Source organism: Chrysemys picta, chromosome 10 (genome assembly GCF_011386835.1).
Source record: "Chrysemys picta bellii isolate R12L10 chromosome 10, ASM1138683v2, whole genome shotgun sequence".
Taxonomy (NCBI): domain Eukaryota; kingdom Metazoa; phylum Chordata; order Testudines; family Emydidae; genus Chrysemys; species Chrysemys picta.
This window is the reverse complement of record NC_088800.1, coordinates 68,850,262-68,866,051: the sequence shown is the minus strand read 5'-3', so window position 1 is coordinate 68,866,051 and position 15,790 is coordinate 68,850,262. Positions and strand designations below refer to the sequence as shown.

At 41.6% G+C, this 15,790-nt stretch overlaps 2 protein-coding genes across 4 annotated transcripts in view; both read left to right on the top strand.

Annotated features, from left to right (window-relative positions):
• Positions 1-15,790, top strand: part of LOC135973815 (uncharacterized) — a 1,510,190-nt gene that overhangs the window by 583,831 nt on the left and 910,569 nt on the right. The window lies entirely within an intron of this gene.
• The window catches only part of MYH11 (myosin heavy chain 11), a 101,795-nt gene that overhangs the window by 76,908 nt on the left and 9,097 nt on the right, over positions 1-15,790 (top strand). For all 3 annotated transcript variants that reach the window (XM_005307565.3, XM_005307564.3, XM_005307566.3), the window contains 19 exons: positions 539-647; positions 1,303-1,434; positions 2,202-2,408; positions 3,036-3,173; positions 4,161-4,284; positions 5,038-5,209; positions 6,134-6,346; positions 6,710-6,854; positions 6,950-7,156; positions 7,909-8,013; positions 8,101-8,253; positions 8,717-8,965; positions 9,251-9,463; positions 10,368-10,580; positions 11,319-11,480; positions 12,312-12,440; positions 13,818-13,906; positions 14,280-14,403; positions 14,636-14,844. In XM_005307565.3, coding sequence (XP_005307622.2) covers positions 539-647; positions 1,303-1,434; positions 2,202-2,408; positions 3,036-3,173; positions 4,161-4,284; positions 5,038-5,209; positions 6,134-6,346; positions 6,710-6,854; positions 6,950-7,156; positions 7,909-8,013; positions 8,101-8,253; positions 8,717-8,965; positions 9,251-9,463; positions 10,368-10,580; positions 11,319-11,480; positions 12,312-12,440; positions 13,818-13,906; positions 14,280-14,403; positions 14,636-14,844 — 3,093 coding nt within the window. The remainder of the gene's footprint in view (positions 1-538; positions 648-1,302; positions 1,435-2,201; positions 2,409-3,035; positions 3,174-4,160; positions 4,285-5,037; positions 5,210-6,133; positions 6,347-6,709; positions 6,855-6,949; positions 7,157-7,908; positions 8,014-8,100; positions 8,254-8,716; positions 8,966-9,250; positions 9,464-10,367; positions 10,581-11,318; positions 11,481-12,311; positions 12,441-13,817; positions 13,907-14,279; positions 14,404-14,635; positions 14,845-15,790) is intronic.

Sequence of the window (15,790 nt, the reverse complement as noted above, 5' to 3'; positions counted from 1 at the left end):
GATACAGAGCTTGGACCTGAAGCACTGGGCACTTGAGTCACCTGACCATACCCCCAAATAATTTTAAACCAACTAAGCACTCTAAGAGGTAAAAGCCCATTTTTTAAATATTAACAATAAAGGCTTTTTCCTTGGGCCCTGCCATCAAGGCCCTCAGACTTCTGAACGAACAACTTTAAATATGGTATGATTAAAGAATGATGGGCCAGAATAAAAAGCCTAGATCAGAGTGCCTGCATACCCAGGATTCTGGAGATGTCCATACTCAGATCTGGATTTTGTGGTTTGATCCCATCTCTACAATTAAGCCATTCTAAAAACAGCAGAATAAAATACTGAAAAGACAGACAAAATTACCACCTTTCTACGGGTACCACAAATAATGAGACACTTTTAAAGTGAGAGTTTGCACCAGACATCTCAAACTTTCACACAGATTTGTGCACCAGCGTTGCTTTGTTTGAAATGTATTATGCAGACGACTTGTGCTCACTGTTATCAGATTATTTGAAGGAAGTTGCTTTGTATTTAATTATAGGGCCTTTGCCAAGAGACAGCAGCAGTTAACAGCAATGAAGGTCATTCAGAGAAACTGTTCTGCTTACCTGAAGCTAAGGAACTGGCAATGGTGGAGACTGTTCACCAAAGTAAGTGACTGTCATTCAGTGAATTTCTCTTCAGCCTTCCAAATGAGAGAGATTGTCTAGGATTCTAAGTCAAGTTAGGAGGAAGGACTTTTACTGACCTATAGGGCCTGCTCCCAAGTCCGCTGTAATCAGTAAAAGTTACTGATTTCAGACGGTTTAAGATTAGGCTCATTGTCAGAAAGGTTTTGAACATATCTCTGGAATGTTATTAAAAGTATGGGTCATTCTGTCTTTATTCAGATGATGAAAAGAAAATAAGCCCCTGAAAAGGATTCACACAAGAAGAATTAGCATGTTTAGATCTTTAATTTCATATCAGACGTTGAAATGAGTTAGTGAAGAGGTGCCCTGCATCACAACTCCCCATCACATCTTGTTCGAATTGTCCCTTTTCATGATAAGTCTCATCAGAGAATCAAAGGACTGACATGACCCAAAGAATGAAATAGCCTTTTTAACAGAGAAGTGGCCTTTCAAGAGCGTTGCTGAAGCTCAGTGGTGTGGGGAAGCTTGTACTGGAACTGACTTTGCTGTATTGCTCCACTACCTTCATAATACAAAAGTTCGTCCATAGGGCTGTCAGTCTGGCATCTTGATAAATATTGCATTCACTAAAGTAAATGCTGAAAAGCAACATTCATACTTGTTTTTTCAGGTGAAACCACTCTTACAAGTCACCCGCCAAGAGGAAGAAATGCAGGCCAAAGATGAGGAGCTACAGAGAACGAAGGAAAGACAACAAAAAGCAGAGAGTGAATTAAAGGAATTGGAGCTGAAACACAATCAGGTGACATACAGTTGTGGACCACTGGAAACTTTATCAATTATTTTATTTTTAGAAGCTTATTAAATGTTACAAAATACCAGCAAAAGGGTCTATTCTCCTTATGCTTCTGATCCTCTTAACGTCAATGGACCTGAACCAAAGCACACTGCAGTCCACTGCCAGACTTCAAGAGCCTGGACCCCTAGACCTCCTATCAGTGTACTAATCTCTATTCAGTGGCAGTCTAGGAGAACCATGGAATCATAGAAATGTAGGGCTGGAGAGGAGCTCACAAGATCATCTAGTTCAGCCTCCTGCACTGAGACAGGACCAAGTAAACCTAGACCATCCCTGATAAGCATTTGTCTAAACTGTTCTTAAAAAGCTCTAATGATGAGGATTTCACAATTTACCTTGGAAACCTATTCCAGAGTTTAACTACACTTATAAAGCTTTTCCTAATATCTAATCTAAATATCTCTTGATGCAAATTAAACTGATTACTTCTTGTCCTACCTTCGGTGGACATGGAAAACAATAGGTCATAGTCCTCTTTATAACAGTCTGTAACATATTTGACTTAACACGTCGCCACTCAGTCTTCTTTTCTAAAGAGTGAACAAGCCCAGTTTTTTTAACCTTTCCTCAAAGGTCAGGTTTTCTAAACTTATTACTCTAGTTGCTCTCCTCTGGACAGTCTCTCCAATTTGTCCACGTATTTCTTAAAGAAAGCAGCACTGGGTAACTTGTGAGCTAAGTTTTAAATGCATATCCATTTATCTGCATAGCTGTGTGAAGAAAAGAATCTCCTTCAGGAACAGCTTCAGGCCGAGACCGAACTGTATGCTGAAGCTGAAGAGATGAGAGTCCGCCTAGCTGCTAAGAAGCAAGAGCTGGAGGAGATCTTGCATGAAATGGAGGCCCGGATTGAAGAGGAGGAGGACCGCAGTCATCAGTTGCAAACAGAGAAGAAAAAGATGCAGCAACAAATGCTGGTACTGTAACCTATGTACAGCTCATACAATTGCACCTCGCTGACAAAATTGGCAACTGCTGATCATATGACAGTAGCTGCTATATAGTACTTTGTGGAATATGTATATGCTACACCAGTGGTTCTCAAACGTTTGTATTGGTGACCCCCTTCACACAGCAAGCCTCTGAGTGCGACCCCCCCTTATAAATTAAAAAACCTTTTTTATATTTAACACTATTATAAATGCTGGAGGCGGAGAGGGGTTTGGGGTAGAGGCTGACAGCTCGTGACCTCCCATGTAATAACCTCATGGCCCCCTAAGGGGTCACAACTCCCAGTTTGAGAACCCATGTGCTACACAGTAGTAGGAATGCTTCTCTGCTGTTTTCACCTCCATGTAATTCTTTATAGTAGACAGGCATATTCTTCCCCATCCCAGTTTAAAATATTTAAAGAGTTTCTTTTCTAAATGGCTAGATTACTAAATCTTTCCTTCTGTATTGCCAAGACCCTTATGGGTCACCCATTTCTTAAAACTAGAAAAGCTTTTAATATGCCCACATAGGTTTGGGCAGGCCTAAAATAGGCCCTGTAGTACATTCATTCTAGAATTCATGTTTTTTGGGGCTTTTTTCCCACCAAAAAGGACCTTGAGGACCAGCTGGAAGAAGAAGAAGCTGCAAGGCAAAAACTACAACTTGAGAAAGTAACAGCAGAGGCCAAGATAAAGAAAATGGAAGACGACATTCTCGTAATGGACGATCAGAACAACAAGCTGACCAAGGTCAGTGTCCTGGGCCCAGTTTTCTACTTAGCGCAAAATCAATGTAAGATGAAAAGATCTCCTCTTCAGCTACGATGGTAACAATAACTTAGCACTTCATAGTCACATAGCTAGCAGACCATAAGCCCTTTGTGTCTGGAATGGGCTGGTGACAACGTTGCCATGTTTATCCTAGACAATTTAAAATCTTATTAAAAATCTAAATGTTGTTGGCCTTTTGAGTCCTCTAATGGCAAAAATATCTCCAAGCAAAAATCCCCATAGCAGTTAAGCAAGATCAGTGGAAACATTCCCCTTTAGCTCCTAGAAAGAGCAGACAGCTCCCCCTATGCACAAAACTCACTAATTCCTTTTAACTTGTAAAATTGTACGTAATCATCTAACTGTTGTTTAAATATATTACTGCTATGTCTTGATGCCATCTCCATGGATGTCCATACCACTTGCTTTCTAAAACAACTGAATACTAAGAGATAAAAGACAGCTGTACAATAACATTTGCTAAAGGATATCTGTGCATTCCTCCCAATCTGGGATAACTGGTATAACTTCTTATGCATCAAGCTAAGTATGTAGGGTCACCTCGTGCAGAGGGCCATCACTTCATGCACAACTTACCTCCTATTTTGAGGGCTTTAATTATGCATAGGCCTTGTGCTGGTCCTCTGGACAGAAGGAATTTCACCCATAAACTCTAAGGCCATGATTCAGAAATGCACTTGAAGTATGCATGTGTTAAAATACTTTCCTGAATCGGTGCCCAAGTACTTGCTAGCATAGAGTGGGTATAAAGAATCTAATAGTCTAGTTGATCTCATAGAAAGCATCCACCACTTTCGATCTCCTCTATAATCAAAGTGCTACATGACACTGTCAGGAAATGTCGCATTTAAAAAGATCTGATTTATTTTTTAGTGTGTACATTGGCATTTCATGGGCACAAATAATATATGTTCTATCTGTAAATGGAAACTTTTTTTTCTTAAGGAAAGAAAACTCCTTGAAGAGAGAATAAGTGATTTAACAACAAATCTTGCAGAAGAAGAAGAAAAAGCCAAAAACCTTACAAAGCTGAAAAACAAACATGAATCAATGATTTCAGAACTGGAAGGTATTGTAAACCAAAGGTGGTTTTATATCAATTGCTTATTTGAGTTGTATTTTTAAAAGACCTTTAAAAAAATAGAGACAATACATTTACCATCTAGGTTTTCTGAAATGCCGGAACATGAAATTCTGTAGTAATTACCAAATAAAATTTATTTTTAATGACAGCCCTGGGAGGCTCTTTCCAAGTAGGCAGAAATGTAATTTTAATTGTTTTGTATGTTTGTTTTTCACTTTTAATTTCAAATGGTATTTGCCAGATTCAGTATTCTGGGGCCAGTTAGAACTATGTATTACAATATTTATGAGAAACCCAGGCTTTCATTTATTACAAATCATTTTTTTTAAATCGTTAAGTCAGACAAAGGTAAAAGAGATGAACAGTTTCATTTGTGTGTCTTGGAGAATGAACCCAACCTACAAAAACTATGGGATGGGAACAATGCATAAGCAAAACAGAGGTCCCTATTTTGTTAGAGTCAGCACAAGAAAGAAAATATGGCAAAAAGTAGTGCTTCAGAATACTGGGGAGCAGAGAGTTCTGATTTATGGATGGACAGAAAGTAAAGTTTGGGTGCTAGTTGCAAGTCGCTAGCCCTTCACTACAAAAAGAAAATTGACTTGTATTCAGTGTATAACCAAATGGAGAAGTACAGTGACCTCACTGCTTTTCTGTGTATATGTACCTATGTTCAGGATCACTTTGAGAATTCCTTGGGCAGACTCACTACCCTGACAAGAATCCCCATTTTTTCAGTGCGACTGAAGAAAGAAGAGAAGAGCAGACAAGAACTGGAGAAAACGAAGAGGAAGCTGGAGGGAGACGCCAGTGATCTGCATGAGCAGATTGCAGACCTGCAGGCGCAGATTGCCGAACTGAAGATGCAGCTGGCCAAAAAGGAGGAAGAGCTGCAGGCCGCTCTTGCCAGGTATCCAACTCCACCGACAGAAGGGCCTGAGCTGAAACTCCAGATCTGGACATGCACACACCAATCCCCACCCACACTTTGTGAAAGTTCAGCTCTGAATCTGATCTCTGCACTTTGAAGTGCAGGTTATAGACAAAAATACACTGCAAATTACTACAAGTCTGCACCTGAACCATTCAAATGAATGGGCGGGGGAGGGGGGGCGTGTTTCCCATAGACTTAAATAGAAGCAGGATCCTCAGGCCATGAGAAATCAGGGCTTGAAATGTCATTGGCCACCAAGCCCCCATTGAGCAGTAAAATCCTTCCACACCTCAATATCCTCTGGGATACTGTCTTTCCATACAGGGCAACAATCATTTTCCCAAGCCTCCTCTCCCCTCCCTTCCATATCTCTTTCCTGCATTGGGGGCCCAGTTTCTTACATGTCAAACAGTTGAGAAAGTCTTACTTTGCAGATACCAGTGATCATCCCAATTGTCTATGTCATCCAAGAGATGAGGACATCACATCTACTTCTGTCATTCTCTCTCCATGCTGGTTAGGACTGTTTGCACAATGAGCTAAAAGATGAACCTAGCACATACCTTCAAACATATATTTAGGATGGGATTTTCTAAAACTCTTGGAGTTGGCCTAATTCTGTAGATACCGAGGTCAATGGTAAAGCTCCTATGGATTTCTAAAGGACTAAGACTTAGGTCATTCAGAAAACCTTACCCTTAAATACACAGTTTAAGCTATGCTAACATAAGATGGGGTTATCTTATCTATTATCTGGTGTGGATTAATTACATTTCCTAGTAAAATTTAAAAAAACGTGGATTCATTTAGGTTATTTGGATTGAAATCATAGCACCAGCTCCCAACAGCTCAACAGACTTGAAATTTTTTTATATATACACATCATATTTTTTTGTCCAGGCTTGAAGATGAAATTGCTCAGAAGAATAATGCCCTCAAAAAAATCCGTGAGCTGGAAGGTCACATCTCTGATCTCCAGGAAGACTTGGATTCTGAGAGAGCAGCAAGAAACAAAGCAGAAAAACAAAAGAGAGACCTGGGTGAAGAGCTGGAGGCTCTGAAAACAGAACTTGAAGATACCTTGGATAGCACAGCTACACAGCAAGAACTCAGGTATAATGACCTAGCACACGGTAGAAAAACAAATGTAGCCAAAAATCACTATAAAAGACATAAAATCAGAAAGCACTATTTCAGTAAAATATTGCATAACACTTATCTAGTGATGTGTAAAGATCTGCACATCTGGAGGGAATAACATGGGCTCTAAGCATACGCCCCGGTGCAAGGAACTCTTGGATTCTTATTCAGGCTCTGACAGTGTTGCCCTATGAAGGATTGGACAAGTCACTTAATTAACTAATACTTTTATAGTAGCACTTTAGAACTATCATCACACATCTGTGCAATAACACAGTTTCCTGTGTGATTCGATTGTCTGCTAGCTGTTCCATTCATGTGTGTATTGCTTTCCAGAGCAAAGAGGGAACTGGAGGTCACAGTGCTGAAGAGAGCTCTGGACGAGGAAACTCGGACTCATGAAGCCCAGGTCCAGGAGATGAGGCAAAAGCATACTCAAGCTGTGGAAGAGCTAACAGAACAGCTGGAGCAATTTAAACGGGTAAACTGAAAACCACTACTCTGAAAATGGGTTTATCTATTAGACATTGTGGATTTCTTTTACACAATGTATTTTTCTTTGCCTTATGCATTCAGGCCAAAGTAAACTTGGACAAGACCAAGCAGACACTAGAGAAAGAAAATGCTGACCTGAGTACTGAAATCAAGTCACTAAATCAGGCCAAACAAGATGTGGAGTACAAAAAGAAGAAGCTGGAAGTGCAGCTTCAGGAGCTACAGTCCAAATACACCGATGGAGAGCGCGTCCGGGTGGAACTCAATGAAAAAGTCCATAAGTTACAGGTAAGAAATACCTTCTTTGGTGACCTGAGAGGCTCAGTGGGACAACTGGATATAGAGTGACTGACGTATTCTGGGTGCCACACAATGGTGTTGCTAATACAAACCATTACTTGTTTCTTACTAAATGCCTATTCCCAAGAACTGTTAACTCACAAATGCAGCAATAAAGGGCTTCTTAGTATGTTATATAGTAAAAACCTGTGGAAATAGAATATGGTTTTATTTTGTATTTGCATTTGAAAACCAACTTTTCAGAATCAATTTCTTCATAACAAGTTGCACTCCATTGGGTATAGACCTCTCCACTCAACTAGGGAGTGTGACAGAGGGAGTGGGGCACAAAATCAAGGCACCTTTTGCATGGAGCTGTTCTACAGCTGTACTGGACAAGGGGAGGTTCAATAAAGTTGCCTGTGACAGAATTCTCCGAAACCTCTACCCCAAACATATGCTTACCTGCTGTGGATTGGTTCCACAGCACTGAAATCTCACAAATTCTCTTAGCAAAACTTTGGCAATATCCACCATTCTGACATGATTTTTGCCATCTTGAATTATATCTGAACTGGAAAATAGGCCTCTTCTTGGGTTCTGGAAGTGATCCAGAAGCACAGGAACAGGTTCTGGTCCTGGCATTCAAATACAAACTGCAATTCAAGAGTTCAGTCTGGCCCCATCTCAAACATAGCTGGGGTAGATGGGATTGAAGCTATACAAAATGACTGAAAAGATTCAATGTGATTTTTCTTTAGGTTGAAGTGGAAAGTGTTACCGGTTTGCTCAGTGAAGCAGAAACCAAGTCAATCAAACTCACTAAGGATGTTGCAAGCTTGGGATCTCAGCTACAGGATATGCAGGTAGGCTTCCCACTGGGATAACCTGTGTAAGACATATTGAAAAAGGAACAAAAAAATGACCATGTTCTATTATGATGATCTCTGTAGGAGTTGCTTCAGGAGGAAACTCGGCAGAAACTGAATGTAACTACCAAGCTTCGCCAGCTGGAGGAGGAAAATAACAACCTGCAAGAACAGTTGGAGGAAGAAGCAGAAGCAAAACAAAACCTAGAGCGACATATTTCAACACTGACAATACAGGTACAGTGGCAGTTAGAACATTATCTCCAGTGCTGAGTCTTTACAATAGGTCCATAGATTTCAGATCTCTAGTTATCCCTATACATGTTAGACAGTGAACTATTGTTACTAGGCCAGAAGCGGCAAATGTATGACCTGTAGACCAGCTGTAGCCTGTGGAATTCAACAGGGCAGCCAGTAGCCACCCTCTTCTTAATGCAGAAGAGAGTGTGACCACAGGATTACTGGCCACACCTTGGGGCAAGATCACTCGCCTCATGATGGAGTCTGGTGCAATGGGCCTATAGCCTCTGTAGGCTGCCTCATTATGTTAAAAATGAGTGACTGCCATCAGCTTCATATTGAGTGAGTTAGGTGCATGCCTATGGGTTCCTTGGACGATGTCATATGCAGCCCGCTGTTGTGCAAACTTAGAGTGCCTCTGCTATACAGACTTGTTTCATTCCTTGAATTCAAATTTCAGCTTTCTGACTCAAAGAAGAAGCTACAGGAATATACCAGCACAATAGAGAGTATGGAGGAAGGCAAAAAGAAATTCCAGAAGGAAATTGAAGGGCTCACGCAGCAGTTTGAGGAAAAAGCTGCTTCTTATGACAAACTGGAAAAAACCAAGAACAGACTCCAGCAGGAGCTGGATGATCTGATAGTGGACTTGGACAACCAACGCCAGCTGGTCTCCAACCTGGAGAAAAAGCAGAAGAAGTTTGATCAGGTATGAGCTTATGGTTAAATCCCTTCATGTTATAACCTAACTTTGCTGGGAGTCATGGGTGCAGAGAGTAAGTTGTTGAGTGGGAATTAACATAGTTATAAAAAAAGATTAAGGTTGAATTATATATGCCTTGATTAATTTTGTATCTGCATATACAGGGACCTTTCCCTGTAGTCATTAGTAATTGACAAGACTAATGCAATAGAAAACCCTACACTTAATGGCTTTCTGTATTAACAGGATTACTGTGCTCAAACTGAGAATTTTTATGTTATTGGTTTATAGATGCTAGCTGAAGAGAAAAACATCTCTTCCAAATATGCAGACGAAAGGGACAAAGCAGAAGCTGAAGCTAGAGAAAAAGAAACAAAGGCTTTGTCCTTGGCCCGGGCTCTTGAGGAAGCTTTGGAAGCCAAAGAAGAACTGGAGAGAACCAACAAATTGTTGAAAGCGGAAATGGAAGATCTAGTTAGCTCCAAGGATGATGTTGGCAAGAATGTAAGTCTTACAATATATATCCCGTACAATTATTTCAGGGATGATCACTTAAATTAATAGTTAACAACACAAAGATCTACATTTTCAGTGTGGAGGGTTCTTCACAGTATAAAATCCATTCAACGTCAGAAGTTTTATGCAGAATTCCATGAGCAATTCCATCTGCATCCAGTCCTATCAGAGACTCAGCAATGAATTATGCTTACAAGCCTTCTTTAGTCTTGACTTTACTGATCAACAGAAAGTTATTGATCATAAAGAGGATTGTTTGTCCTCATTTCTGAGAGAAGACAAAATTTAAGCAGAGATTGAGAAGTATTTGCTAACCCAGTAAGCAGCTTCCAAGTTGTAAAGTTTGCAGATCTGAATTTATTTATTGGATTTGATTTTGCCAGCAGCTACCACTGTGGCTAAAAGAAATTTCCACAGTTGACTTGGCAGAGTTCAGTTGTGACAGGATTCAAAGCAGTGTGATGGCTCTAACAGGTGTCTGTGAGCTAAGAGCTTCAGAAGGAAATAAAAATTAAAAGGAACAAAAGAAGTCCTGCTAACTTGATTTGATATTGCTTCATATCTCTTATTCTAGTAGCATGATCACATCACTACCACTAAGGGTTTATTTCCACAATTGTAGGTGTTTAGACTAAAAATGAATCCTGGGATAACATTTGGTATCCAGGGTCTCAGTCTATGAATAAGCTGAATTTTGCCTTTTAAAATAGATTTATAAGGGTACAAAAAAAGCTAGTTTGCCTTAATCCATTGAAACTTAATCCATTCTCTCTCCACAATTCATATATTCCAGTTTGTCCCATGCTATAGAATGATCACATTCCAGCAATATGTATTTTTAGATTGATTACAATAAATAAAAACATTCTATTGATTTCTCATTGCATGAAAGGTCCATGATTTGGAGAAGTGCAAACGTGCCCTGGAACAACAAGTGGAGGAGATGAAGACACAATTAGAGGAGCTGGAGGATGAGCTACAGGCTACTGAAGATGCCAAGCTTAGATTGGAGGTTAACATGCAGGCCCTAAAAGGACAGTTTGAAAGAGACTTGCAAGCTCGAGATGAACAGAATGAGGAGAAGAGGAGACAGCTGCTTAAACAGGTACAATTCATTATCAGTGACACTGTAAATGCTTACTCAAAGTAATTGCAAATCCCCTGGCTCAGGCCATTATTAGTAAGTGCTTCAGGATAATAAGAACCAAACATTCTTCTTCCCTGTGCTTGGCTGAATAAAAGCCATATAGACCATTTTGCTTTGCTTAAAAAATGAGCTGCTGTTATAGCAGTGTTATGGCTTGAGGCTAGTTAAGTATAAGGAATGTGACTGTAGAAGACGGTGATTTACCAGGGAGATTCCATTTAGTGTAAATCACCTGAATTATTAACTCTGACATAATGGCTAAAATGTTCCCCGTGCTTTCAGTGCACGTAGTAAAAGACGGATCCCAAATATAATATCTGGCTTCCCTGGATGAATCATTAATGACAATGAACTGATCCAAAAATTCTGGAAGGGAAAACAAACAATGTAGACCCTGTTGGTCGAGGTGATATTGTGACTACAAACACAAATATTCCATTCACCAACTGAACTACACATGTATCCCTCAGGACAGAATCAAGCTTTGGTCTTTTACCACACCGAACTCCAGTATTTGAGCCAAATGAGAATTTATTTCAGCAGTCAGTGGTATTGTAAAACTACTGGAGCTTTTATTACCTGTCGGCAAGCCCCTAGAACACCATAGTATACACAAGCCGGATGTAAGTAAAGTGTGTCTAAGTGTGCTAAAGTGTACCAGTAATCCTAAACAAAACCTTCTTTGCTATTGTTTAGCTCCATGAGTATGAAACAGAACTGGAAGATGAGCGTAAGCAACGTGGCCTGGCAACTGCAGCTAAAAAGAAATTAGAAGTGGACATTAAGGATCTGGAAGGTCAGGCTGACTCTGCTAACAAGGCTCGGGAAGAAGCCATTAAGCAACTTCGTAAACTACAGGTCTGTGGTTCCTGAGACTGAATAGTTTTCTGTTGGGCCGTTGATGTGACTTGTATAACAGCAAGTGGAAATTAGATGTCATTTGTGATCTTGATGCTAGATAGATATAATAGAGATAACATTAGAGAGGGGTTTGAACCAAGACCCCAGATCCAAAATGTTTAGTTAATGAAATTTGACTGACCTTGAGATAGCTGGCTTAGCGAGTGAAAAATACCACGTTTCGCAGTGGACAGAGTCGCCACAACTAACTGGTCAGCACTGATGTGCTATTGGCATCTCTGTGGAAAACCTAAGGGTTCCATCAAAGAGGTGAAGCAAAAAAGGCCAGCTGTGGCGATAGAACTCAAAATTGGCTCTCCAGTCCATGGATATAGCACTGTGTATTTTTGAAAAACCAGCTATCACATTTGCACCTGCATGAATAGTAGCCAGTTTTCAAAAACGCTGTATATAGCAATCAGTGATCAACTTGACAAGCCAACTCTTAAACACACTGAGGGATTGTCTAGATGGTGAGTTAGCGTGCAGCAAGCTGGGGTATAAATCTACAGCACGCTAGCCTGCAGCGTACTAACTACCTGGGTGGATGCTGTAACTGTTCACTAAAAGTTCCATAGGGTCTGTTGACTCAGTCCTGTTTCAAAGCAGACTAGATCAAAGTGCATTATGGAACTGTTAGTGCGTGGCAGAAGGGTCCACATGGTCAGTTTTGTAATTACATGGAAATTAGTATTTGTTTTGTTTTTGTCCAACTTTCTTTTCAACAAAACTGTGATAGCCACTGACAAATACAAATCCATCCTTTTCTTTTTAACTGTCTGAAACCAGGGTCAGATGAAGGACTTCCAACGAGAGCTTGATGATGCCCGTGCGTCAAGAGAAGAGATATTTGCTACAGCCAGAGAAAATGAGAAAAAAGCCAAGAACCTGGAAGCAGAACTTATGCAGCTGCAAGAGGTAAAGTGTGAATCTTAGAGAGTACTAGAATACAGACTGCACAAGATCTTCGGTAACAAAACACAGTTGTACTTGAGAGAACCAAATCATTAATAATAAAAAAAAAAGTGATATTGGCTGTGGTGCAGGGAAAGCTACAGTCAGAATCTCTTATAGCAGGTTCTGTGGATCTCAATAAAAACCAAGGCCCAGATCCTCAAAGATATTTAGGTGCTTGACTTCCATTTAAATGGGCCACAGTGCTTAGAGATGCTGAGTACCAAGAGCTTCCTTTAAAACTATTAACCCATAAGAAGATATTTTCACTGGTTGGAAAAGAAAGTGTACTGTCTGTTACAACCCCTATGACTTTTTCAATAATTTTGTACTCCTGACATCTTTCATCATGTTTTAAATGGATACAATCCTTGTATCTGGAAGCACAAGAAAACTGCTGACGGGTTGGATAACACATATTTTTGTTACATTAATCTAGACCAGGGGTCTCAAACACGTGGCCTGCGGGGTTGTTTTCTGCGGCCCGTGAGCTCCTCGTGCCCCCTCCTCCCCCCAGCGTTTACCTAGAGCAGCTCCAGCCCAAAGCACACTGGGGGAAGGGCAGGCTCCCTGCCTGCCCTGCCCCCTGCCGCTCCGGAAAGCGGCCGGAACATAGGGAAGGGGGGGCACAGGGCTCTGTGTGTTGCTCTTGCTTCAGGCAGCGCCCCCAGTTCCCCGTTTCCGGCCAATGGGAGCTGCTGGGGGTGGTGCCTGAAGCAACAGCAACACACAAACCTCTGTGCCCCTCCTCCCCCAGGTTCCAGCCACTTCCCGGAGCGGTGCGGGGACAGGCAGGCAGGCGGCCTGCCCTGCCCCCGGTGCATGTCGGGCCGGAGCCTGCCGCCCCGCGCCCCTCCTGCAGCCCGACCCCCTGCTGTTCCCCGCATCCCTCCTGCAGCCCAACCTCCTGCTGTACCCCACACCCCAACTCCCTGCCCTGAGCCCCCACCACACCCCACACCCATCCTGCCCTCCTTGGGGGCAGGAAGGGGGCAGAGTTGGGGTGGGGATTTCAGGGAAGGGGTTGGAATGGGGGCAGGGCCTCATGGAAGGTGTGGAGTGGGGGCGGGGCCAAGGGTGGCAGGGGGAAGTGTCAGTAATGCGGCCCTCGGACAATGTACTAGTCCTCATGTGGCCCTCGGGGTCATTTGAGTTTGAGACCCCTGATCTAGACTACAGAATCATAAATTAATATTCTGGTGACAGAAATGTCTGACAAAGGTTGGGTTTAAAAAGACATTATGGCTGATTAGTCTCTCACCCCATAGGACTAAATGGTTGGACTGAACTTTGTTTAACACTCTTCATTTCTTTAATACACTGGCTGTTTTTTCCCCCTAGGATCTGGCTGCTGCAGAAAGGGCCCGCAAACATTCTGATCTGGAGAAAGAGGAACTGGCTGAAGAACTTGCAAGTGCTGCTTCTGGGAGGTAAGAATTGACAAATATTTTCAAGTGTACCAAAGCCTTGCTAAATACCTCTCAGTAGCCAATGTTTATGTCCTGAAAAGTGACCTGTAGCACCAACCTTGCCAATGCATACACATATGCTTAGCTACAAACATGTGGCTAATTTCATTAAAATCAATGGGACTACTTATAAGTGATTCATAGATATGAAGGCCAGCAGCGAGGGGCAAGTGTGAGGTCTCTAGTAACATAAATAAGATGGCAGCACAGGTAGACTCATTTCAAGAATACTTCCTGGTTCTCCACAAGTCTTCAGCACCTTCCAGTGTGTTGCAAAACATGGTCAACTGCTCAAAACCAAAAACTACATGCTTTACAAATTTAAAACTTACAGGACTAGCCTCCAGGATGAGAAACGTCGTCTGGAAGCTAGAATCTCCCAACTGGAGGAAGAGCTAGAAGAGGAACAAAGTAACATGGAGGCAATGAGTGATCGCTTCAGGAAAGCAGTACAGCAGGTACAGTCCATTTGACTGCATCTCTAAGTAAGAGGGGTGTAGGGTGTACGTGTGTATTATTAATGAATGTGTGTGTCTGTCTGTACCCATCCAAGTGTGTGTTTGGTTTTGGACACACCTTCACAGAGCTTCCAGAAAGAGACTTTGTTTTATATTACAGTGGTCTAACTCCCTTTTCCCAAGCCTAAGGTAATAGCTGTAGATTTTAAAGTGCTCTTCCTAAATATTTCAGTCAGAGCAGCTGAATAACGAGTTGGCAACAGAGCGCACTGTGGCACAGAAGAATGAGAGTGCTCGGCAGCAGCTGGAGAGGCAGAACAAAGAGCTGAAGGGTAAACTGCAGGAAATGGAAGGAGCTGTGAAGTCCAAGTTTAAGGCTACAATTGCTTCTCTGGAGGCCAAAATTGCTCAGCTTGAGGAGCAAGTGGAACAGGAATCCAGGTACTTGGACACTACAACTCATCCCTCACTGGTAAAGCCGTCCTTTTATTTAGTGAGTCTAATACCGGTAATCAGTTATTTTTGTCAAGGTCCACATTTCTTGGTCGAGGTATAGTCAAAGTTCAGACTTCAGAGAAAATAATACAAAACCAACAATAATCACAGTAATAAGTAAATAAAAAGATTTCACTATCCGTTCAAAAGTGTCTGGTAGTCCGGGTTTGGCCCACGGTCCACCTATTGACTACCCCTGTTTTAATACATGAAATACCAAAAAAACTAAAGGTTTTCCAGGATTCTATTAGTGGCATTAAGGTTTGGTAAAGAGTCTCACACACATGAGCGGTGTTTCTTTGGAAAATGACTGGTTTGTATCGAAAGCTTGCACAGGGCCAGCTTTGGGAAGAATTTATTACTGAAAAGTCTTCTAGAATTTAATAGAAAACAGTTTCCCTGCTGTAGAATTCTATGGGCTTGCCAAAAAAGCTAGATGCAGCATCTTATTCTCTAGGTTTTCAGAGTAGTTTCTGTAGAAACCTATTGGTTTACCCTCCTTTACATTCTATACTGGCTGTAGAACCATTTCATTAGTGCTAGTCCTGTTGTTTTGGGCCAGAACTTCACTCCACTGGCAGGACAGCAAGTTCTGCAAAGGTGTCTAGTTAGCATGGTACTCAGCTCCAAAGAAGTTCTCTGCCTGCTAGGGTGCATGGCTGTCTGGTTCTATTTACCTTCTCCCCTCCCTCCCGGGTCTACAAAGGGGACGCATTACAGCCGGAGGGCTACTATCAGCTGAGGAAAAAAGAATAGGAGTACTTGTGGCACCTTAGAGACGAACAAATTTATTTGACCATAAGCTTTCGTGGGCTAAAACCTACTTCATTGGATGCATGCAGTGGAAAATACAGTAGGAAGATATACACACACACACACACACACAACATGA